This window comes from Phyllostomus discolor, chromosome 2 (genome assembly GCF_004126475.2).
Source record: "Phyllostomus discolor isolate MPI-MPIP mPhyDis1 chromosome 2, mPhyDis1.pri.v3, whole genome shotgun sequence".
NCBI classification, from domain to species: Eukaryota; Metazoa; Chordata; class Mammalia; order Chiroptera; family Phyllostomidae; genus Phyllostomus; species Phyllostomus discolor.
The window spans coordinates 116802682-116829568 of NC_040904.2; the positions used below are offsets into that span (position 1 = coordinate 116802682).

The following is a 26887-nucleotide window of genomic DNA, read 5'->3' on the forward strand; positions in this document are numbered from 1 at the left end:
CAAAAGATAAGAAAAAAGCCTGTTGAAGCCATTTGCTGTTCTACATAACGAAGAATGAGAAGAAAAAGGGAATAATAAGTTATCCTTCTGAAGCATATCACATTTCTACCCTTGTAAAAATGTCTCAAAATATAATTGAGTATTTAAATCATGTACACTTACCTTGGGATAATAATGATTAGTTTTTGGTTAATTTTGAAAAATATGTTTTATTACTACCAGCAGGAGGGACATGGGGGTGGTGGATACACTGGGTTCAGGTTATGTGTGGTCCGTGAGATGATTATGACTGGGAAGCTGGAAGGAAAGGGTGTGGGCCTGGAGGCCAGCTCCAAGGACTTCTCAGGTATACTCGTGGGAACAGCTAAAGGACTTATAGCAAGCTGCTGCCAGGCCACCAGTAAGATTAGGAAACTCCTAGAAATCTAACTGCCCATTCCTGTTCATATCCAATTTCTTTATCATGCAGTTAAGGATACCAGGGTCCTTCTGATTCTTCATGAACGCAGCCAGTTCTGTATTCCTGAAGGTTAGGAATGTCTTGGAAAGTATATAGCTGTTACTGTCCTTTCCAGCATAACTCTGGAAAACACCAGTCAGAGACTTGATGCACCAGTAAGTCTCACTAAGACTGGACATTTTTGCCATGTTGGAGTAGAGTGATGTGCAAAGGCTGTGAGCACGGAGCAGTGTGGTGAGCTTTGGGCAGTGCTCAAATTATTCTTAATTTAAAACAATGAATGATTTTCTGGCTTTCTTAGAACACTTTCTAAATGGAAGCTGAGCAATTTTGGGCATGTATTAAATTTTGGAGAATTATTTGCAGCCATAAAAAATAAGTTTAACACTATACTTCCCTCCTTTAAGACACTCAATTTAAGTGCCATTTTTGTTTTAAAATGATCGATCTTTTGTCATAAGCATATGATGACCTTAGGCTTCTAATATTCTGTTAAGCTACCTACATGAGGTAAGAGTTAATCACACTTAATTTTTTAAATAACATTTTTAATTTTTGTTCAAGTACTGTTTTTTGCCTTATCCCCATATTCCCCATATGCCCTCCCCTCTTCCCTCTGGTCACTGACAGCCTGTTCTCAATTTCGATATCTTTAGTTATATTTTGCTGCCTTGTTCATTTTGTTGATTAGGTTCCACTAACAGGTGAGATCATATGGTATTTCTCCCTCACTGCCTGGCTTATGCCACTTAGCATGATGCTCTCCAGTTCTATCCATGCTATTGCAAAGGGTAGGAGCTTCTTCTTTCTTTCTGCTGTGTAGAATTCCATTGTGTAAATGTACCACAGTTTTTTAATCCACTCATTTACTGATGGGCACTTAGGTTGCTTCCAGAACTTGGCTATTGTAAAGTGTGCTGCTATGAACATTGGGGTGCAGAGGTTCTTTTGAATTGGTCTTTCAGGGTTCTTAGGATATAATCCTAGCAGTGGAATTGCCAGGTGAAAAGGCAGTTCCATTTTTACATTTTTTGAGGGCTTGTTCCATACTGTTTCCACAGTGGTTGCACCAGTCTGTGACCCCACCAACAGTGCGCTAGGGTTCCCTTTTCTCCACAACCTCTCCAACACTTGTTTGTTGCATTATGATGGCCATTCTCAATGGTGTGAGGTGGTATCTCATTGTGTTTTAATTTGCATGTCTCTGATGGCTAGTGATACTGAACACCTTTTCATGTGTCTCTGGATCCTCTGTATGTTCTCCTGGGAGGAGTGTCTGTTCAAGACCTTTGCCCATTTTTAAATTGAGTTGCTTGTCTTCTTAGAGTGGAGTCATGTGAGTACTTTATATATTTTAGATATCAAACCCTTGTCTGAGGTATCATTAGCAAATATGTTTTCCCATTCGGTTGGTTCTCTTTTCACTTTAATGCTGTTTTCCTTAGCTATGCAGGAGTTATTCTGATGAGATCCCATTTGTTTATTCTTTCCTTTATGTCCCTCTAGGGGACATATTAGTGAAAACATTGCTGCATGGAATAGCTGAGATTTTCCTGCCTAAGTTCTCCTGTAGGACTTTAATGGTGCCATGGCTTATTTTTAAATCTTTTATCCACCTTGGATTTATTTTCATGTATGGTGTTAACTGGTGCTTGAGTTACATTTTTTTTTGCATGTAGCTGTGCAGATCTCCCAACACCATTTGTTGAAGAGGCTATTTTTGTTCCATTTTATGCTTCTTCCCCCTTTGTCAAATATTAATTGACCATAGAGACTTAGCTTATGTCTGGGCTCTCTATTATGTTCCATTGGTCCATGTGTCTTTTCTTATGTCAATACCAAGCTGTTTTGATTACTGTGGCCTTGTAATACAGTTTGATAGCAGGTATTGTGATCCCTCCTACTTTGCTCTTCTTTCTCAAAATTGCTGCAGCTATTCGGGGTTGTTTATGGTTCCATATAAATTTTTGAAATGTTTGTTCTATGTCTGTGAAATATGTCATTGGTACTTTAATAGAGATTGCACTGAATCTATAAATTGCTTTGGGTAGTATGGACATTTTGATGATGTTAATTCTTACCATCTATGAACACAGTACATGCTTCCATTTGTTTGTGTCTTCCTTAATTTCTTTCTTCAGTGTTGTATAGTTTTCTGAGTACAGGACTTTTACCTCCTTGGTAAGGTTTATCCCTAGGTATTTTATTTTTCTGATTGCTATATCAAATGGTATTTTTTCCTGATTTCTGTTTCTGACATTTCATTGTTGGTATACAAAAATACCTTCAATTTCTGAATATTGACTTTGTATCCTGCTGTTTTGCCAAATTCATTTATTAGGTTGAGTCTTTTTTTGGTTGAGTCTGTAGGATTTTCTATGTACACTATCGTGTCATCTGCAAACAATGAGTTTTGCTTCCTCCTTTCTAATTTCTATGCCTTTTATTTCCTTTCCTTTTCTGATTGCTGTGACTAGGACTTCCAAAACTATGTCAAATAGGAGTGGTGAAAGTGCACAAGCTTGTGTTCTTCCTGATCTTAGTGGGAAAGTTTTTAGTTTTTGCACATTGACTATGATGTTGGCTGTAGGTCTCTCATATATGGCTTTTATTATGGTGAGGAATGCTACGTCTATTCCCACTTTGCTGAGTGTTTTTTATCATAAATGGGTGCTGCACCTTATCATATACTTTTTCTGCATCTACTGATATGATCATGTGATTTTTGTCTTTTGTTTTGTTAATGTGATGTATTATGTTTATTGATTTGTGAATATTGTACCATCCTTGCATCCCATCCCATCCTGGGATGGATCCCACTTGATCATGCTGTATGATCTTTTTAACGTATTCCTGGATGCAGTCTGCCAGAAGTTTGTTGAGGATTTTAGCATCTATGTTCATCAGCGATATTGGCCTGAAATTTTCTTTCTTTGTTGTGTCTCTATATGGTTCTGGGATTAGGATGAGGCTTTATAAAGAGAGTTTGGGAGTCTTCCATCTTCTTGGATTTTCTTGAATAGTCTGTGAAAGATAGGGGTTAGCTCTTCCTTAAATGTTTTGTAGAATTCTCCTGTGAAACCACCTGGTCCAGGGCTTTTGTCTGTCGGGACTTCTTTGATTACTGCTTCAATTTCATCAACTATTATTGTCTGTTCAGGCTTTCTGCTTCTTCTTCATTGAGTTTTAGAAGATTATATTTTTCTAGAAAGTTTTTCTGAAACCTAGGTTTTCAAATTTCTTGGCATATAATTCATAGTAATTTCTTACAATCCTTTGTATTTCTGTGGTATCAGTTGTAATCTCTCCTCTTTCATTTCTGATTGTGTTTCTTTGGGTCCTCTCTTGTTTTTTCTTGATGAGTCTGCTTACAGGCTTGTTGATTTTGTTTATCTTTTCAAAGAACCAGCTCCTGGATTTATTGATCCTTAGATTTGTGCCTTTAGTCTTTATGTTGTTTAATTATGCTCTGATCTTGGTTATTTCCTTCCTTCTGCTTGCTCTGGGCTGTCTTTGTTGTTGTTCCTCAAGTTCTTGTAGGCATAGGGTTAGGTTGTTCATTTGAAATGTTTCTATTTTTTTTTAGGTAGGCCTGTATCACTATGAACTTCCCTCTCAAGTCTGCATTTGGTGTGTCCCATAAGTTTTGGGTAGTTATGAGTTCATTTTCATTTGTTTCCAAAACCTTTTTGATTTCTTCCTTGGTCTCATTCTTGACCCATTCACCGTTTAATAGCATGCTATTCAATCTCCATGAGTTTGAGTGTTTTGGAGTTTTTCCCTTGAGGTTGGCTTCTAGTTTCAATCCCCTGTGATTGGAGAAAATGCTTGATATGATTTCAATTTTCTTCAATTTCTTGAGGCTTGTTTTGTGACCTATCATGTGGTCCATCCTTGAAAATGTTCCATGAGCATTTGAAAAGAATGTGTATTTTGCTTCTTTGGGATGTAAGGCTCTCTATATATCAGTTAAGTTATTTGATCTAGGATACTGTTCAATGCTGCAATGTCTTTGATGATATTTTTGTTTGGAAGATCTATCCAACTTTGGCAGCAGAGTGCTGAAATTCCCTACTATAATTGTGTTTCTGTCAATATCTTTCTTGATGTCCTCCAAGATTTTCTTTACATATTTGGGTGCTCCTATTTTGGATGCATATATGTTTATAATGTTTATGTCTTCTTGATGGATTCTTCCCTTGAGTATTATGAAGTGACCTTCTGCATCTGTGTTTATTCCCCTTTTTTTTGAAATCTATTTTGTCTGATATGAGTACTGCTACTCCAGCTTTTTTTCCCTGACCATTTGCTTGGAATATTTGTTTCTAACCCTTCATTTTCAGTCTGTGTACGTTTTTTGTTTTGAGGTAGTTATTTTGTAGGCAGCATATGTGGGGGTCATGCTTTCATATCCATTCAGCTACTCTATGTTTTATATTGGAGCATTTAATCCATTTATGTTTAAGGTTATTATTGATAGGTACTTATTCATTGCCATTTTTTCATACCTGTATCATACCTGTGTTCCTCTCTTTCTTACCCTTTTTTTCCTTTTCTTAAAGTAGTCCCTTTAGCATCTCTTGCAGAGCTGGTTTGGTGGAGGTATATTCTTTTAGCCTTTTTTTTGTGTGGGAAGCTCCTTATTCGGCTTTCCATCTTAACTGAGAGCCTTTCTGGGTAAAGTAGCCTTGGTTGCAGGCCCCTGGTTTTCATTACTTGGAATATTTCTTGCCATTCTCTTCTGGCTTGGAATGTTTCCATTGAGAAGTCAACTGTTAGCCTTACTGGCGCTCCCTTGTATGTTACTTCCTATTTCTTCCTTGCTGCCTTTAAGATTCTCTCCTTGTGTTGGAATTTTGCCATTTTAATTATGATTAATCAACCTTTAATATGAACTACTAAGTAAGGCTAAACAGGTAACAGTTTTTGGCATTAGTTACATACTGACATTGATCGCTATTAAGAAAATGAGAAAAATGCTCTATTAGTCAAATAAATCATAGCTTTCTTCACCTTACTGGAGTATAATCAAACTTAGCCAACAGAGTTAAAAGGAAAATATTTGTAATGAAAGCCTCAATTATAGCAAATAATACATACTGTTAGAATTAGAATGGGCAGATTAAGTTTTCTAACTATCCTCCAGGAGGCTCTAGGAAATGGATGCCACCATTCTCCTGCATCTCATCAAGTGTTCAATGACATCCTCAACATTTATATGTGGACGTCAGGGGACTGTTGTCACACTATGAGGCATAATTTCCCCTGGAGACAAGGGGGAAAACTACATAATTCCCCTGCCTTGATTTCGTCATTTAATCAAAACTCATATTGCTCCATAATAGAGTTTTTGTATATATCTCACTCGGTTAATTTTAATATTTAGCTAACTTACCTAAACAAAATTTAACTTAAGTTCAATAATTTTAAAACCCTTATGCTCGGAATATAAATGTTTATATGTGTTAGACAAGTATTACAATATTTACATAAACTTGACATTTTAACTTGGAGTAATGTTCCATTACCTAGCTCCAGGATATCTGAAGGCTCAAGGTGCAAACTCTTATTGCAGAACTGATTTACCATCTTTTCCAACACTGTTGCATCATTTATTTGTGAATACTTCCGAATGTAGAAGTGGCAAGGGTGTATTACATGACTTACAAAAACTAGCTCTGGAGAACCTGGATAAGAATATTTAAACATTAATAAACCATAAGTTAGGTAAAAATGCATTAAAACTGAATGCAATATCCTCTAAAATAGTATTCTGCAAACTCTAGAATACTTACATCCCACAAGAATCCAAACCCAAAATAGTAACTAGACTGCTAAAACAAGTCACATCTTCAACAAGGAATTCTTTAGCTATCTGAACCACAAATATTTTATTTTACTCGCAAAAATGTTCAGTAAGTAGAATTGCAGTTCATGTGGTAGTTCATTCTAATGTCAACTGTATGCTGTAACTCCCTTGCATTATAATAAAACTTCTGAGTTTATTTATGAACATATTTGAAACTCAGAACCACATTGAAAATGATCAGGTTTCTCCTATAGCTCCCCAAATCCTGTTTAATCTATACTATACCTAAAGAAATCAACAATTAGCTCAGAGTCACTCTGAATCCCAAATCTTATCAGGTTAGAAAGCTGTGAAAAAAATGTCTGGGCAAAGTCAACAGACAGCAGCATTTAGAGGAAGATGTATGTGTTTTCATGGAGGCAGGGTAGGCTACAGTAAAAGAAAATGAGGAATTTATTGTATATAACAGTAATTAAGCCAAATGTTACTACTGATATGAAAAAATCTCCAGAGCATAATGTTAAGAACACTATTCTGTTAATTCCTTTGTTATCAGCATTAATATGTTATGTTTTCTGTAAAAAAAAGCTAGAAAAATAATTTATGTATATCTGCTTGTATATGCATAAACCAACCCTGTAAGGGAGAGACAAACAGGATAGAGTGGGTTAGGGGAAAAGTTTCACAGGGTATTTTAATACATGTATTTAATTTTTACTAGATGTTTTACCTAGTAAAAATGTTTAAAAAACAAAGACTTGGAGGACTGGAATGGGAGATAGACAAATATAGATAAAAATTGAGTGAATAGATCAATTTAACTATCCATTCTACAGATCACAAAAAATAGCTATATTGAGGATGGGGTAAAGGGATGCATGTAAATGGGAAGACAGCTGAGAGAAGCATTATAAATTTCAGAAATATTTTTGCCAAAAACAACCAAAACTTTTAACATTGAAAAAAAGTCTTACTCATTACTTCACCCTACATAAGAGTTACTATGCATACAGCAAACACTCCAACATCAAGTTCAGAGTTGTTAAAGTACCTGCTTTTGATCCAAAAGGAATAGATGATTTTTTCTGAGGAGGCTTGTTTAGATAACTAGGTGTCTCCATAAGATCATCTGTGAGGCATGCTTCATCAAGATAGGAAATAAAGGCAATTGTACTAATTTTGTTTTAAGTTGACAATGGCATAGTATTGTTTAAAAAGCTGTATTTATATTTGTCAAAATACTGGAAAGGCAAGACCCCTTGTATCAGTAGGTAAAGTCATGAGAGGCTTCTTAACTCACTGAGGTGTCAGTGATGATATTGCAGTAGAAATGAGAGCAAACAGCATGTCCTTTTTCTGTATGCAAACATCACTCTGGAGAGGCAACCAATGAAACAGATATGTGTGGGGGGCAGGAGCAGGGACAGAGAACCAAGTGAATCTTAAAAATGGTCTTCAAGAAGACTGGCAGTCTAACTCCAAATAGTAGTATCTCACTCTCATGTTAGTAGAGAGAACACCAACACTGAAAATCTAATCAGATCATTATGATGTACTTAAATATTACAAAAGAGATAATATATTCACAATAATTCATTTTATAACAGATTATATCTCAAAGATTCAGGAGAGGCTATTACTAAACTTAAGGTCAAAGTCATGAGATTACTTCTACAAATCTCATTTATATTTTCATTTTTTATACAAGGTATATATATGTGGCACTAGAAAGTCAAATACCCTAACTATTATATTTACACCTCAGAGTTTAGCTGTATTGCTGTATTAAAATAAAAATTACCCTACATTTAGAAAAAGTTGATAGTGGAGGCTGCTGTAAGCTAATAGCAGTTCCTTTCTGTGAAGTACAGGGACAGAAGGTACTAACTTTGTTTCTAATTATGATACTTCATTTTCTTGCTTTTGTATTGTCACTCACTTTCTGGATTTTCTTCAATAATTTCTTCAATGATCACATCAGGGCTAGATCCCACCTTAGGTAGAACAGCAATGGTTTTAGGGGATGTTACAACCACCTCTTTCTGTGCTTGGATGTTTTTTGCTTCCAAATACATATCACTGGTTTCTGATTTTAAAGGAGTTGGAGGGGCTTCATTAGTTAAGACAGACACGTCAACGTTTTTTTTTCCTAGTGATGGGAATGTATCACAAGAAAATTCCTTTTCATGATTATTTTGAACATTCCGGCCAATTTCATTTTCCTGGGGATCACATCTGTTGAAAACACAGAAACACACGACTACTTTAGATCACTTCATAAAATCTCTGTGTCTACCCTCAACCCATTTCCTTTCCACAGGATAGTTAACACTTGTGACACACACAAAGGGGCGAAGTTATACAGGTGTCTGGGGTACTGTTTAGCAGCTTTTTTGATATATAATATATAATTTATACACAATTAATTCACTAATTTTTACTAAACTCTAAGATTTGTGTAACCATCACCACAATCTAATTTTAGAATATTTCTATTATCCCCCCCACACCCACACACATACACAGAAATATGGCATATTCTCAGCCCAAGGATTGTTAAAGGGCAACAAGAGGTGTAATCAATGTGATTCTGAAGAAAGAGGTTGACAATCACATTACAATGGTCTGGTCCTAAAACAGTAGTGGATATAATTTTTCAAAAGAAGTCATTCTGATTTGGTCTAGGTGTCTGATTTTAAATTATGCTATTACTTCTTCTATTAATTCACTGGCCTAAAAGTAATGTGTAGGAAACAGTGAAAAGCATGATCCTAAACATGTTAGAAACCTCAACCTTGGCTAGAAATCACCATTAGTCTGAACCCTTTGGATAAGACTATTTGATATGACTATTCACTAACCCACAGCTGATAATTCATTCTGTTTACTCTGTATTTTTCTATCTTCTTTATTAGTCACACAGATTTAGGCAATCACATACACAGGTATAGAAATTCTATCAAGCCCTGGCTAGTGCGGCTGAGTGGACTGAGCACCAGCCTGTGAACTAAAAGGTCACCAGTTCGATTCCCAGTCAGGGCACATGTCTGAGTTGTGTGTCAGGTCCCCAGTTGGGGATATGCAAGGAGATTAGTTGATGTATCTTTCATGCATGCTTTGATATTTCTTCCCCTCTCTTTCACTCTTCCTTCCCTTTTTTCTAAAAATGAGTAATTTAAAAAATATTTTTGAAAATTCTATCAAGACTTCCAGTCAACAAGGCAGCTTAGGCAGACATGGCTCACCTCTTCACATGACCACTTCAAAATTACAACTGAAATATAGAACAACCATCACTGAGAACCATCAGAAGTTGAATTGAAAGAAAGTCTGACAACTATGGAATAAAAGAAACTAGATCCATCCAGACTGGCAGGAGGGGCACAGATAACAAGTGTGCTGTATAAAAATTCAAGAGGGCTATCTCAGGAGTGAGGAATCCCAGCCCCACACGGCAACCCCCTAGACCAGGGTTCCAGTGCCAGGAAGATTAGTCCCCACAACTTTGAGCTAAACATCCAGGGGGATTGAGTCAGTGGAAGAAACTGCTGGACCACCAAGCAGTTCCTCTTCAAGAATCCACACATGGACTCACCTACTCAGACTCACTCCCTCTAAGTGCCAATGCTGGGGCAGTAGCTTAAAAGGCACCTGACATACTGGAAGAAACTGAAGAGTCTGGCATCAAGGCAAGCACAGGCCACTGTCCCTTTTCTAAACCCTTCCTCCACAGAACCACAGAGCCAGCAAGGTGGTGACATACCCGAGACTCCATCAATCTGGCTACTGTTTTACCTGTCTTGGAGATCCCAAGACTCCAACCCACCCAACTTACAGGCCCATCCAAGCTCCTTTTCCATATGAATGGCTGGTCTTGGCTCATGTTTCACAACTTCCCAAACCCTCTCAAATGAGCAATAGCTGGCCTCAGTGAGCCCCTAGCTCCCATATCTCTTGCTAAGTGGCCCCAAGACTGGCACTAGAAACAGCCAGCCTAATTTACAGCTTGGCTTTGCTGGGAATCTCAAAGCTTAGAACAAGTAAAGGATATCTCAGACTACTTTATAGTTCAGGACGGATGGCCCCAGGCAAAACACAGATGGGGGCCGACCTTGGCCTGTACTACCAACGCAACCCCAGGCCCAGTGCACCCAGTGAACAGCTACAAACCACATCAAAGCACTACCACCTTGCCCCTGCACAGCTGATTCTGCAAGGAGAGTGGAGATTGGTGGGCAGTGGTCATAGCCAATCCTTGCAGCTGACTAGCCTGGGTAAATCTCTGCCATTCATCTGCCAACAACAATCAAGGCTCAACTACGAGAGGAGTACATGTCCAGCCCACACAAAGGGCATACCTTGAGAACCCAGCTTGGATGACAAGGGAGGCTGTGCCACTGGCCCCTACAGGACACTTATTACAATAGACCACACAACCAAAATACAGTCAACACAGCTATACCTAATACACAGAAACACACACAGGGAGGCTGCCAAAATGAGGAGACAAAGAAATGTGGCCCAAATGAAAATACAGATAAAAACTCCAGAAAAGAGCTACATGAAATGGAGATAAGCAATTTATCAGATGCAGAGTTTAAAATCCTGGTTATAAGGATGCTCAAGAAACTTAGTGAGGACCTCAGAAGCATAAAAAAGATTCAGTCAGAAATGAAGAATAGTCTTTTGGACAACACGGAAGTGTAGGTAGATACATGTTGCCTCCTTGCACACCCCCCAAAAAGGACGACAAATTTAATAAAAAATAGCCAGAAATGCCAGAAAATCTAACTATATTGAAGTCTGACAACCAAGGAATTAAGGAAGAAACATTCATTCAGACTGGCAGGAGAGGTGGAGATGGGCAGCCACAACGAAGAGGATGTGCAGCAAGGAGGCAAATGGAGGACTGGAGAAGGCAAGGCATCAGCTAGTAGGCTGGGCAGTCCTACATTTGTGTGTGGATAAACTGGGAGGAACAACTGGGGAGTGAGTCAGGACATGCTATGCAGGGTTCCAGTACAGCAAAATAAAGTCTCAAAACCTCTGGCTGTAAAAACCTGTGGGGGTTGCAGCAGCAGGAGAAACTCTCACCCTCACAGGAGCATTCATTGGAGAGACCCACAGGGTCCTAGAATGTACATAAAACTACCCATCCAGGAATCAACATGAGAAAGGCCCAATTCGCTTGTGGGTAGCAGGGGAAGTGACTGAAACTTGGGAGAGGGCCGAGCAAGTGGCATTGCTCCCTCTCTGACCCCTCCCCCACATACACCACAAAGTAGGTTGCCCCACCCTGGCACATACCTAAGGCTCTGCCCCTTATAATGTAACACATGCGCCAAGACAAAAAAAAAAAAAAAAAATGGCCCAAATGAAAGAATGAACCAAAACTCCAGAAAAAGAACTTAGCCGTGAGGAGACAGACAACATATCAGATTCAGAGTTCAAAACATTGGTAATCAGGATGACCACAGAAATGACTGCATATGGCTCAAAATAGAGGAAGAAGTGAAGGATATGCAACGTGAAATAAAGTATATAGGAAACCAACAGTGAAGGAAAGGAAACCAGGACTCAAATCAACCATTTGGAGCAGAAGGAAGAAATAAATACTCAACAACAACAGAATGAAGAAATAAGAATTCGAAAAAAACCAAAACAAAATGAGAGGCTTAGGAAGCTTTAGGACAACTTTAAATGTTTCAACATCGAAAACACAGGGGTGCCAAGAAAATAGGAAGAGCAAGAAATTCCAAACTTATTTGAAAAAATAATGAAGGAAAATTTCCCCAATCTGGTGAAGGAAATAGACTTCCATGAATTCCAGGAAGCTCAGAGAGTCCCAAAGAAGTTGGATCCTAGGAGGAACACACCATGCACATCATAATTAAATTACTCAAGATTAAAGATAAGAGGGTCTTCCAGCCAAGATGGAGGCATAGGTAGACACACTGTACCTCCCTGCACAACTAAAAAAGGAACAATTTTAAAAACAAAAAGCAACCAGAACGGACAGAAAATCAAACTACATGGAAGTCTGACAACCAAGGAGTTAAAGACATAATCATCCAGACTGGTGGGAGGGGCAGAGTCAGGCAGCAGGGTGGAGAGGCAGGCGGTAGCTAGTGGATGGGGCACGTGAGGCGGTGGTTGGCCAACCCAGTGAGGTGGTGGATTGTAGAATGGGGTGGGCAAGGGTGCAGACTGGGTGGTCCCACATTTGCACCCAGATAAACTACGTGAAACAAACGGGGAGTGGGAACTCCCAGCCTTACAGGAAAGTTCGTTAGAGAGACCCACAGGGTCCTAAAATGTACACAAATCTACCCACAAAGGAACCAGCACCAGAAGGGTCCAATTTGCTTGTGGGTAGCGGGGGACATGACTGAAATTCACCAGAGACTGGAGCATGCGCCACTGTTCCCTCTTGGACCCCTTCCCCACATACAGCATCACAACACAGCGACTTGAGTTACCCCACCCTGGTGAACACCTAAGGCTCTGCCCCTTACTATGTAAAAGGTGCGTCAAGACAAAAAAAAAGAAGGCCCAATGAAAGAACAGATCAAAGCTACAGAAAAAAATACAACTAAGTGACGAAGAGCCAACCTATCAGATGCAGAGTTCAAAACACTGGTAATCAGGATGCTCACAGAATTGGCTGAGTTTGGTCGCAAATTAGATGAAATAAGTGAAGGCTATGCTAACGGAAATAAAGGAAAGTGTACAGGGAACCAATAGTGATGGGAAAGAAACTAGGACTCAAGTCAATGGTGCAGACCAGAAGGAAGGAAGAAACATCCAATCAGAAAAGAATGAAGAAGTAAGAATTCAAAAAAATGAGAAGAGGCTTAAAAACCTCCAGGACATCTTTAAACGTTCCAACATCTGAATTATAGGGGGTGCCAGAAGGGTAAGAGGAAGAGCAACTAACTGGAAACTTACTTGAACAAATAATGAAGGAAAACTTCCCCAATCTGGCAAAGGAAATAGACTTCCAGAAAGTCCAGGAAGCTCAGAGAGTCCCAAAGAAGTAAGACCCAAGGAGAAACACACCAAGCCACATCATAATTAACTTACTCAAGATTAAAAATAAGGAGAGAATCTTAGAAGCAGCAAGAGAAAAGAAAACAGTAACCTACAAAGGAGTTCCCATCACATTGTCAGCTGATTTCTCAAAAGAAACCTTACAGACAAGAAGGGGCTGGAAAGAAGTATTCCAAGTCATGAAAGGCAAGGACCTATATCCAAGATGACTCTATCCAGCAAAGCTTTCATTTAGAATGGAAGGGCAGATAAAGTGCTTCCCAGATAAGGTCAAGTTAAAGGAGTTCATCATCACCAAGCCCTCGTTTTATGAAATGTTAAAGGGACTTATCTAAGAAAAAGAAGATAAAAAACATGTATAGTAAAAGGACAGCAAACTCACAATTACTAACAACCACCTAAAACAAAAGCAAAAGCAAACTAAGCAAACAACCAGAACAGGAACAGAACCACAGAAATGGAGATCACATGGTGGGTTATGAAGAGGGGAGTGGGACGGGGAGAGAGGGGGAAAAGGTACAGAGAATAAGTAGCATAGATGGTAAGCAGAAAAGACAGGGGGAGGGTAAAAACAGTATGGGAAAAGTAGAAGCCCAAGAGCTTGTATGTATGACACATGGAAATGAACTCAAGTGGGGGAATGTGGGCAAGAGGGGGCATGCAGGGTAGAGAGGAGTGAAGGGGGAAAAATGGGACAACTGTAATAGCATAATCAATAAAATATATTAAAAAGAAAAAGAAATGAACAAAATGAAAAAAAAAAAGATTAACAATAAGGAGAGAATCTTAAAGGTAGCAAGAAAAAAGGAGTTACCTACAAGGGAGTTTCCATAAGACTATCAGCTGATTTCTCAAAAGAGACCTTGCAGGCAAGAAGGGGCTGGGAAGAAGTATTCCAAGTCATGAAAGGCAAGGACCTACATTCAAGATTGCTCTATCCAGCAAAGGTATCATTTAGAATGGAAGGGCAGATAAAATGCTTCCCAGATAAGGTAAAGGAGTCTATTGCCAAGCCCTTATTACATGAAATTTTAAAGGGACTTATCTAAGAAAAAGAGGATGACAAAAAATATTAACAGTGAAATGACAACAAACTTACAACTATCAATAGCTGAACCTAAAACAAAACCAATTAAGCAAATGACTAGAACAGGAACAGAAATGGAGATCACATGGAGGGCTATTAGCATGGAGGGGGTAGGGGGAGAATGGGTGAAAAGGTACAGGGAATAAGGAGCATAATGGTAGGTACAAAACAGACAGGAGGAAGTTACAAACAGTATAGGCAATGGACAAGCCAAAGAACTTATGTGTACGTCCCATGGACATGAACTAAGCGGGGGGAATGCTGATGGGAGAGCTGAATGCAGGGCAGAGGGGAATAAAGGGGAGTAAAAACTGGGACAACTGTAATAGCATAATCAATAAAATGTATTAAAAAATAAAGAAATGGAGGATACACAAATTGAAATAAAGAACAATTTACAGGGGAAGTACAGTAGAATAGATGAAGCTGAGAATCAAATCAATAATTTGGAACATAAGTATAGGGAACCATTTTGTGTGATGTGGCAAATGTAGCCCAGTCCTTAACTCAGAAAGTCCAGTGGGGAGCGAGTTGACACACAGGACCCACACCAATGGGTTGGTTTTCTCGTGGGAAATCAGGCCTGCATTGTATGTACCTAGGCTGCTATGAGGCTTGCTTTTGCTAAAACTCCTTAAGCCTGAATTGAGGCAGCAAATGTTTACTGCATATCTTTAAGGTAACTTCCTAAAGTCTGTGCTAAACCTCCCAAGGATGGAATGTAACCAGTTCAACCACTTTTCCCTTTGATCTGCAACATCCTTTTCTCTGAAGTAATTAGCAACATTCTTTCCTTTGTTATCTGTAAAAGGTAATCACCTGTAGCGAACCTGTGCATACTAAATGAGGACCATCCTCATATGATATACCCAGAAAAGCAATAAAAGCCTGTCCAGGAAGGGTCATAGTCTCCCTCACTTAGAGAGTGGCCATGCCGTCCCCTTTTCTCCACAGGACTTCTGAAGTCCATGTGAATTTGTTCATCACAGCCACAACACATGGACCCCCTGGGGCTGGGGTCTGCACCATATAAGGAAGCAAAGAACCACCAATCAAAACAACAAGAAGAAAACAGAATCCAAAAAAAAATGAGGACAGTGTAAGTTGCCTCTGGGAGAAATTCAAGAAGTCTAACATTTGCATCCTATGTGTGCCAGAGGGAGAAGAAAAAAGAGCAAAAAATTGCAAAATTATTTGAATAATGAAAGAAAATTTCCCTAATTTCATGAAGGAAATACACATGAAAGTCCAAGAAGCCAGTGAGTCCTGGAACAGGATGGATGCAAAGAGCCTATTCCAAGACACATCACAATTAAAAAGCTAAAGGTTAAAGATCAAGATTTAATCTTAAAAGCAGGAAGAGAAAAGCAGTTAGTTACCTACAGGGGAGATCCCAGAGACTGTAAAACAAACTCTGCAGGCTGGAAGAGAGTGGCAAGAAATATTTAAAGTCATGAAAAGCAGATATCTACAGCCACGATTGCTCTACTCAGCAAAGCTACCATTCAGAATTGAAGGGCAGATAAAGGGTTTCCCAGACAAGAAAAAAACTAAAAAAGTTCATCACCACCAAACCATTATTATATGAAATATTAAAGGGAGTTATTTAAGAAAAGGAAGATAATCAAAACTATGAACAATAAAATGGCAAAAATACATATCTATCAACAACTGAATTAAAAACAAACTAAGCAAACAAGAACAGAGTCAGAATCATAGATACAGAGACTGTTTTGATGGTTGCTAGATAGGAAGGGGGTTTGGGGGGTATTAGTAAAGAGGTAAGGTGATTAAGTACTGCAAATAGGTAGTTATTGAATAGCCACAAGGATATAAACTACAGTTTAGGAAATGGAGTAGTCAAAGAACTTATATGCACAACTCACAGACGTGAACAGTGGTTTGAGGACTGTCTGAGGGTGTGGGGGGTGCTGGGTGGAGGGGGCAAAGGGGTAAAAATCAGGACAGCTGTAATAGCATAATCAATAAAATATAATTTTAAAAAGTAACTATATCAAAGAAATGAGATTGGGTCTCAAAAGCTTGCATGTTAGTTAACCCTTGATGGGTTTAGCTTTGTCACAGATCAGCATTTAAGAAGCATTTTAGAAATAAGAACCAATATAGCCAGATGGATTCAGTAATAACACATCTGTTTCTTCCAACAGTGATTGTGTACTTCACCCATGTAAAATTAGTCCATGTGGAATGAAGTTCCAAGCACCTTGAGGATGCACATATGTGCACAACATTGCAATGCAAACATTTCTTTTTATAACAAATTTTAAAAAGATTTTATTTATTTATTTTTAGAGAGAGAGGAAAAGAAGGAGAAAGAAAGGGAGAGAACTATCAATGTGGGGTTGCCTCTCGTGCTGCATTCCGCACCCCCTACGCTCGACCATCACCGCCATCAGGGACCTGGTCTACAACCCAGGAATGGGTCCTGACTGGGAATCAAACTGGCAACCTTTCAGTTCTCCAGCCAGTGCATAATCCACTGTGCCACATCAGCCAGGGAAACTGGATAGCTTTTTGATTAAAAATATTTGATATTAACCATATTCAAGTTAGGAAAATATCTAAAAGAATGTACTAATTTAAAAAATGATAATGATCCATGGAAGCACAAAAGGAAAGTTACAAAGACACATACGGGGCAGGACTCCATGTTGGGGGAAGATGACTAGAGCCAAGTCCTCTGGAAAGGTGTTACCTGTGGTGGCAAGGCATGCACCACATTTGCCGTATCACTCTCCAGTGTTATTACCTACATTTGGTTTCTCATCATTTACTGAGACTACCAACAACACAGTCTCTGGCCCCAGCCTCCTACTCTTCTGAATAATCCTGTAAATCACCACAGTGAACTTTTAAAAATGTAAACTAATTATTTTACTTTCACGTTGAGAATTTTTTAGTGGTTGTCTACAGCTGTGCTGTACAACAGAACTTTCTGTCGTCGTGAAAATGTGCTGCACCATCTAATACAGGAGCCACTAACCACAAGTGGCTACTGAGACTTGAAATGTAGCAGTGTAACTGAGGAACTGAATTTCTCAGCTTAAGTTTAAATCATTAATCTTAAATTTAAATGGCCGCATGTGGTTACTGGCTGCCACACTGACAGCACAAGTTTAGAAACTGAAGTTCAAATACCTCTGTATAGCATACAAAGTTTTTAGAATTTAGTCTCCATGTACCCTCTGCCAAATGTAGCTCCCTGAAGGTAGTGCGTAATCTCCATGCACACACATCTTTCTAAGATGCCTATATCCCTTCTGTCCTTTGCAATTGCTACTCATTTTTCATGGATGAGGGAAAATAAAATCTCCCTTTCCAGATTTCTTGTTACTCTCAGAAGAGGTGACCATTCCCTTCCTTTGTATCTCCGCTAAATTCTGCACATATTACCATCATAGCAATTTTGTACTTTATTGTTTACATGTGTCATCCTTTACTTATAACTTTCAGACTTATATCTCACAATCTAGGGCGTTAATGCCTAGCACAAAACCAGTGTTCAATGCTGGCTGAGTGAATAAAATCTCTAGAGATAACTTTGACACATATATCATTGAATATCCCTCCTAGGTATTTTTATTCTTATATGTTTAACATAGAATACAACTGATTGAAAAAATTTTGCTCTGTTTTTCAACTTCTGAATCATATACAGTAACCACAGGGGTTAAACACAAGGCCCGTGGGCCGAATCCCGCCCTCCACCTTGTTTATCTGGCCTGGTACCTTGTTTCTATCCAGCAGCAGCGCAGAGCACCTTGCCCCTAATTAAGCAGTAGTTACAGTTATACAGTCCTAAGATTACATTTGGCCCTTTGAAGGCAACCACGAGACTGATGAGGCCCCTGGTGAAAATGAGTTTGACACCCCTGCACTATCCTAAGCATCAAATTTCCTGTCTCTTAAGCCCTGTCACTACGGTATGTTGTCATTCTTATAAATACTTACTTTGTTGAGTCCTCAAAGTTAATCTTTATCATATTGTTGAACATAGAGATGATCTCACTGCAACTCATATTCAACCTACAATAAACACTGGCATATAAATACATGTTATAAAACAAGTTTATTACTTTCTCGAAATAAAAACCAGTTGCTGACACTTATGCTAAGTGGAATAAGCCAGTCAGACAAAGACAAATGCCATATGATTTCACTCATACGTGGAATCTAATGAAGAAACTGAACTAACAAGCAAAATAGAGGCAGACTCATAGCAGGATAACAGTTCTTGTGGGAGGTTAGGGGGTGGAGGGACAGAGCAAAAAGGAAAAAGGACTCATGGACATGGACAACAATATGATGATTCAGCGGGAAGGGAGGTATAAGGGGACTAAAATGATAATAAAAAACAATAAAAATTTTTAAAACCCTCTAAAAGAACATTTAAATAACTTTCATGCTTACCATATATTATACTTATTTAAATTTGATGGCTAACTTGTGAAACATTTGTGACCCAAATTTTCAATTTATAATTGCTTGACATTTTAATAAATTAGGCTCTAATACATTTATATATATGCTGTTTTCCTAAATTACAACTTACCTGAGAGAGTTCCTTAGTTTTAGAGTGCTAACTTGTGACAACTCACTCTCAAATGTTAACTTCAAAGTCCGGATAATCTAGAATCAAAATAGAGGTGTCACTCAAATGTGAATTTTCTTTTAATGTTGTTGAAACAGAATAAGATTTTAGAAGGAAAACTATATCCTTTAGGTATTTTGCTAATTAATGTATTCAAGGTTTGATTTTAGGCATGTGAAAGGTAAAAGAAGGAATGTAAGTAAGTGTTTATGACTTTTTCCTCCCTAAAAAGAATTTAAATCTTTTGGAGATATATGTTAACAAATAACAACAAAAGGCACTTGTTAATAAATGAGATATAGCTACATGACCAGAGGAAATTCTGATCAGACTCATTTTGCATCTGCATTGCTGTCCTCAAATGTTTCTCTCTCTCCTTTTTTGCCCTATCTTCCTAATGAGGCTAACTAGAATAAAAACCTTACCATTTCTCAAAACTTCCTAATGCCTCAAGTGTGATCCACTAGAAAGGACTGTTACTATTTTTAGAACTACAGTTGGAAGGAGGCCTGGCCAAGTAAGACAGTGACAAACTCTTATCCTTTCACTTCAAGTTAGAGACTTTGGAGGCAGATAAACAAATGGCTTCTATTTGGACTCAGTTCAGTCCGAACATTTGATTATCTATGGGAAGTGAGACCCTAAGGATTCAAAGAGAAAAGTATGATCTATTCCCCAAGGAAGCAAGGTAGAAATTAACATAGGATGGATGGTTAACTCTATTCCTGCCAAATGATCTTTTAAGAAACATGTTTCTGTATTTTTGCCCAACTCTGCTCCCTGGGCCCATAATTAAATGATTGGACATAGATGAAGCACCTCTTTTCCTCACCTGCACATTAGGGAGGCAGAAGGGTAGAAAAAAAACCTGAATGGAATTTTTTTTCTATTTTTTCTTTTTTAGAAAGAGAGAGAGAGAGAGAGAGACATCAATGTGTGGTTGCTGGGGGCCATGGCCTGCAACCCATGCATGTGCCCTGACTGGGAATCGAACCTGCGATGCCTGGTTCGAGGCCCGCGCTCAATCCACTGAGCTATGCCAGCCAGGGCAACCTGAATGGAATTTTTAAGTCAAAAGTTGGCAGTCATACCTATATTGTATGTAAAAAAGAAAACAGAGTCCCATTTAGTTTGCAACCCCCTATTTGTCTTGATTGTTTATTCAAATGTCCTAGAAACATCATTTTTCAACTCAATGTCATTATACTTGTTCTCATATCACGTTTTATAAAAACCTTACTAACCATCTACCTAAGTGATAAATATAAAAAGATAAACAAATTTCTTAATGTTTGTCTTAAAAATCAAACTAGTAATTCTAATTTTATGCCAGTGCAAGAAAATCTGACATATATTAATTCTCAAATATTGTATTTAAAACATGTAAAATAAGATACCTCAGAAATAATCACATCAAGACATAGCAATCTTGAAAAAGAACAAGGTCAGAGGTATCATGCTACCTGATATTTCAAACTATACTATAAGGCTCTGGTAATCAAAACAGCATGATAATGGCTTAAAAACTGACACACAGATCAATGGAACAGAACAGAGAACCTAGAACCCATGCCTATATGGTCATTTTGTATTTGAAAAAGGAGGCAAGAACATACAATAAGGTAAAGACAATCTACTCAATAAATGGTGTTGAGAAAATCTGATATGTGAAAAAATGAAAATAGATCACCTTCTTACACCATATAAAAGAATAAACTCAAAATGGATTAAAGACTTATATGTAAGACTTAAAATGATACAACTCCTAGAAGAAAACACAGGCAGTAAAATCTCTGACATTTCTTTTAGCAATATTTTTCTGATATATCTCCTTGGGCAAGGGAAAGAAAAGAAAAAAAAAACAAATGGGACTACATCAAACTAAAAAGGTTTTGCATAGCACAGGATATCATCAACAAAACAGACAACCCACTGAACAGGAAAACATATTCAGTGATATATCTGATAAGGAGTTAGTATCTAAACTTTATAAAGAATCCACATGATCTATCTCACCTGTGAGTGAAACCTAATCAACAAAACAAGCAAGCAAGCAAAATACAACCAGAGACATGGAAATAAAGAACAAACTGACAGTAACCAGAGGGGAGAGGGATAATGGGGAAAAACAAGGGAAGGACCATCAAGGAACATGTACAAAGGACACATGGACAAAACCAAAGGGGGTAGGTTTGAGCGTGGGAGGTGGGAATGTCTGGGTCAGGGGGTGTGGTGGGGTGAAAATAAAGACAACTGTACTTGAACAACATAAAAAAATAAAAATAAATAAATAAAGGAACTCATATAACCCAACACGAAAACAAACAAATAAACAAACAAATTAAAAAATAGGCAGAAGACCTGAATAGTGACTTCTCCAAAGAGAGCATACAGATGGCCAACACACATATGAAAAGTTGCTCAACATTACTAATCATCAGAGAAATGCAAATTAAAACCATAATGAGATATCTCATACCTGTCAGAATGGCTGCATCAATAAATCAACAAACAACAAATATTGGCAAGGATGTGGAGAAAAGGGAAGATGTGCACTACTGGAAGGAATGCAGATTGGTGCACTCTGTAAAATGGTATGTAGGGTCCTCAAAAAATTAAAAATAGAACTTACCTTATGACCCAGTGATTCCATTGCTGGGTGTATATATAGGAAGAAACCCAAAACACTAATTTGAAAGAATATATGTATCCCTATGTTCATTGCAATGTATTTACGAGAGCCAATATATGGAAGCCACCTAAGTGTCCATCAATAGACAAGTAGATAAAAAAAAAGCTTTGGCACATATATACAATAGAATATGTCTCAGCCATAAAAATGAATGAAATCTTACCATTTGTGGTAGCATAGATGGGCCTAGAAGGTACTATATTAAATGAAATGTCTGACAGAGAAAGACACATACCATGATTTCACTTGTATGTGAAATCTAAAGAACAAAACAAACGAACTAGAAAGAGACTCAGATACAGAGAATAGACTGATGTTTGCCAGAGAAGAGGGGGGTTGGGAGACTGAGTGAAAAACGTGATGGGATTAAGAAGTCTAAATCTCTAGTTCCAATATAGTCACAAGATGTTAAAGTACAGCATAGGGAATACAGTTAACAATATTGTAATGATATGTATAATGCCAAGTGGGTACTTGAAATATCAGGGGACCACTTTGTAAAGTATGTAAACCACTATGCTACACATGTGAAGCATATAAGAAAATAATACTGAATGTAAACTGCATCTGAAAAATACAATTTTTAAAAAGAGAAAAAAGAAATCACATCACAAACTATTAAAATTACCTGATTCAGGTCACAATAAGTCCTTAGCGAAGGTGCTGATTTTAACTCTCTTGCTATCTTCATAGCTGCATCCAAATCATTTTTTTTCTCTTCAATGCAGTTTTTAGCCATTATTATGTTTGATAAATAATCATCTGTATTTCTTACTACTTCTTCACACAAGTTCTTTTTCCTTCATATAAGATCCCAAAGTTATTTGCACAATTTCATAAACACTTATGTGAGAAAGGGAGTTATAGTAACTGAATAGTTAACAAAAGGGTAATTTCCCTAGTTTATGAACTTAATATGGTTAACTAAGGCACTCAATTGAGCTGAAATATAGTACACTGGAAAGCTATGTATGGATAACAAGGAAAAAAGTACATTTTGTAGGTTATTTTGCAAATACATCTGTCACAGATTTACAAGGTTAAGGCAGACCCTAGATGATTCCCCCTAAAATAGAAATCCCCACTATCTTGCAGTCACTTATGCCAGTATAAAGACACATCTATACTCATTTCTCAATAGGATTTACATGCACAGTTTAAAATTTCCATCAATAGATTCATGTTACATGAATATAAAATGGTAATTTAAATTTACTTCACCGTATCGGAACTTAGGTTATCAATTAAGTATAATCTTCAAGGTCATCAGGAAGGCTATGTAGTTATTCTTTCATTTCTTGTACCTCATTACTCAAAATATTTGTAGGCCTATAGTAAAATTGCCTCACTATGGCAATTAAACAATTTGTACCCAAAATTGTAGTGTTTAACTTATTCATTTAATTCACCAAACAAGTGTCTTTTGATTATTTCCTCAAAACCAAATCTGGCCTCAAAAAAGGATAGTCTGCCACACTAGGAGTAACAATAATGTAATATAGACTCTAGAAGAGGCATCTAAAAAACCTTTTAGTAATTGTATATATAATTTTCGAAAGTGATTTCTTTAGGAGAAAAAAATGGTCATTTGACAACTATATGGTTCCTAAAAACTCATGCTTATGTAGTGATGTCAGCAAAATGTCAGGCTAGGAAACTTTAAGCCCTTTTACCCAACAAAGATGTCAAAAAATACGCAAAAATGAGTAAAATCATCTTACAGGAACTCTGGAAAATAGACAAAGGTACAAAGAAATGAAGCAAATGCCCAATCAATAAAAAGTCACCCTTAAAACAGTCAAAAGAGTTATGGTGTTTTTACTTGTCCTTGCCTGGCCCCTCCGTGGCACGGTACACTCTAGGTCTGAAGATAGCACCGAAGTTCCCAGTTCCTTTGCTCAAACCAAAGGAAGCAAAGCAGACTTTATTTGCAATTTTCTAATTTATTTGGGGGCTGCCTGAAGAACTAGTCTGTTTTACCTAACTCGGGAACACTGGGAACTACTTGTGAAGGTTGCAGGAAGACTAGAGCTGTAGATACCTGCATAGGAGATTACAGGTGAAAAGATACAAAAAACCATCTGAGGCTCAGAGGAGAAGTTGACTCTTTGGTAAATTATGACATTTAAAGGCAGCTATGTATGCAAAATAATAAAAAAGCCACACTCAGACCCAGGCAAGAATTCTCACAAGAGACCTAAGAATTCTTAAGCCATCATTTCATGTTGATCCCAAGGCTACTTAGTGAAGGACAGCCCCAGCGAAGAGCCAGTATACAATAATTGGGATAGGTGGCCATGCCAAATTTTCAACAGAACACCACAAGGCATGCAAAGGAAACCAGGAAAGCAATGAAGGACACAGAGATAGAAATTATTTAAAAGGAACCAAACAAAATCTGTCACTTAGAAGTACAATAACTGAAATGAAAAATTCACTATAGGGTCCAACTTCAGATTTAAGCAGAAATAACACTCAGGAAATTTGAAGATAGGACAAATATAATTATTGAGTTTGAGGAGCAGAAAGAAAAAAGAATCAAGAGAAGTAAACAGAGCCTAAGGAATTTTAGGGATACTCTTCAAGAGGATCAACATGTACGTTATGGGAGTTCCAAAAGAAGAGAAAGATGGATATGGAGAAATTATTTGAAGAAACAATTGTTTAAAGCTTCCAAAATTATATAAAATGCATGAATTTAGAAATCCAAGAATTCAAAAGAAATCTAAGCAGAATAAACCAAGAGATCCTACACTGAAACACAACATAATCAAACTGCCAAAAGACAAATAGAGAATCTTGAAAACAGCCACAGAAATGCAATTTATCCCACACAAAGGATCCTCACTAAAATTTTCAGCAGAAACCTTGGAAGCTAGAAGGCAGTGGGATGACATATTTAAAGTGTTAAAAGGTAAAAAACACAAACTGAGACTTCTATACCTGACAAATTTATCCTTCAAAAAACTGAGGGAGAAATTAAAACAGTCCCAGATAAACAAAAGCTAATGGAAGTCATTACCAATAAACCTGTCCTATGAGAAATGCTAAAGGAAATCCTGCAGGTTAAAATGAAAGGAAGCTAGACAATAACTCAAAGCTATACAGAAAGAAACACCTCTGGTAAAAAGTAAATATATGAGCAAATATAAGATCTAGTTTTGCTGTAATTTTAATTTATAACTCCACTTTTTATTTTCTACAGGATCTAAAGGACAAATACATAAAATGACCATTAATCTATGATGAGGGTACACAATATGTAAAGATGCAATTGTGCCAACCAAACCAAGAGGGCGTGGAGATGTAAAAGAGTGTACTTTTTATATGCAATTCAGTTAGGCTGGTATTAATTATATACAGACTGTCATAACTTTGAAGTGTTATATGTAATACCCATGGTAACTACAAAGAAACTAAAATATGCAAAAAAGAAATAAGAATGTAATAAAAATTTTTACCGCACACACACAAAAACAAGTAAACAGAAAAAAAGGTAGTGATACATTAAATAAAACTACAAAAAAGCTGTAAGACATAGTGAAAACAACAACATGGAAGAAGTCCTTCCTATCAGTAATTACTTTAAATGTAAATGATTAAACTTCCAAATTTTGGATGCATGCAGTGAAAAGTGAAATAAAAGGGAAATGCATACTGTAAATGCATTAAAAAAGGGATGGCAAACCAACAACCTACCTTTACACCTTAGGAACTAGAAAAAGAACAAACTAAATCCAAACTTAGCAGAAGGAATGAATAATAAAGATTAGAGTTTGGATAAGGAAATGGTGAATAGGAAAAAAATAAGAGAAAAATCAATGAAACCAAAAATCGTTTCTTTGAAAAGATTGGTAATTTTTTAGGTGCACTAAGAAAAAAAAAGAGAAGAACCAAATTTCTAAAACTAGAAAGAAAATGTGCACTTGATCAACCTTACAGAAATGAAAATGGTTAGGGAGAATACTATGAATAACTGCATGCCAAGAAACTGCAAAATTAGATGAAATGAACAAATTGTTAAAAATGTATAATTTACCAAAACTGAATCAGGAAGAAACAGAAAATCTGAACAGATCAATAACAAGTAAGGAGAATTGGCAATCAAATACCTCCCAACAAAGAAAAGCTCCCGATTAAATGGCTTCCACTGCTGAATTCTACCAAACATTTAATAAAAAAATTAATACCAACCCTGCTCAAATCCCCAAAATTAAGGAGCCAAAATACTTCCTACCTCATTCTATGAGGACAGCATTACTAAAGCCAAATGGAAGAAAACTACAGACCACTATCTCTTATGAGCACTGATGCAAAACCCTCAACAACACTCTAGCAATGAACTCAGCAGAATGTTAAATAGGTAATGCATCACAACCAAGAAAGATTTATTCCTGGAATGCAAGGATGGTTCAATATATGAAATTCAATTAACATTATACACATTACAGAATGAAAACTCATCCATAATCCTTTCAAATAATGCAAAAGAGAATGTCACACATTTCAACATATGTTCATGATAAAAAAAATTCAATAAATGACTAATTGAGAAAAACTACATCAACATAATAAAGGCAATGTAAGAAAACCCTACAGCTAACATTATAGTAGGATAAGGAAATAAAAATGACAACTTTTCTTCTAAGATGTGGAAAAAGATGATGATATGTACTTTTGCCATTGCTTGTTAACATATTATTGTAACTTCTAGCCACAGAAATTAGGCAACAAAAAGAAATAAAAGTAAAAGGAACCCAAATTGTAAAAGAAGTAAAATATCTTTTTGCAAATGACATAATTTATAGGGAACTGATCCACGTGGCAGTGGTGAATATAGCCCAGCCCCTGATTCGGGAAGCTGGCAGGACCGAGGTGGCATATAAGAGCCAGGCCCACAGATTGGTTTTCCCATGGGGAACCAGGCCTGCATTGTACCTAGGCTGCTATGAGGCTTGCTTTTTCTAAAACTCCCTCATTCTGAATTGAGGGAGCAAATGTTTACTGCATATCTTTGAAGTAACTTCCTAAAGTTGTGCTAAACCTCCTAAGGATGGAGTGTAACCAGTTCAACCACTTTCTCCCTTCCATTTGCAACATCCTTTTCTTTGAAGTAATCAGCAACATCCTTTCCTTTGTTATCTGTAAAAGGTAATCACCTAAAATGAACTTGAGCA

General features: G+C 37.3%; 1 protein-coding gene across 1 annotated transcript in view; it reads right to left on the minus strand.

Annotated features, from left to right (window-relative positions):
- RNF17 (ring finger protein 17) overlaps positions 1-26887 on the minus strand; it is a 145563-nt gene that overhangs the window by 88234 nt on the left and 30442 nt on the right. Inside the window, exons 7-12 of the mRNA XM_028531988.2 lie at positions 22339-22510; positions 18980-19056; positions 18379-18453; positions 8209-8504; positions 7321-7410; positions 5989-6147 (exon numbers count right to left, since the gene is read on the minus strand). Of these exons, the coding sequence (XP_028387789.1) occupies positions 5989-6147; positions 7321-7410; positions 8209-8504; positions 18379-18453; positions 18980-19056; positions 22339-22510 (869 nt within the window). The remainder of the gene's footprint in view (positions 1-5988; positions 6148-7320; positions 7411-8208; positions 8505-18378; positions 18454-18979; positions 19057-22338; positions 22511-26887) is intronic.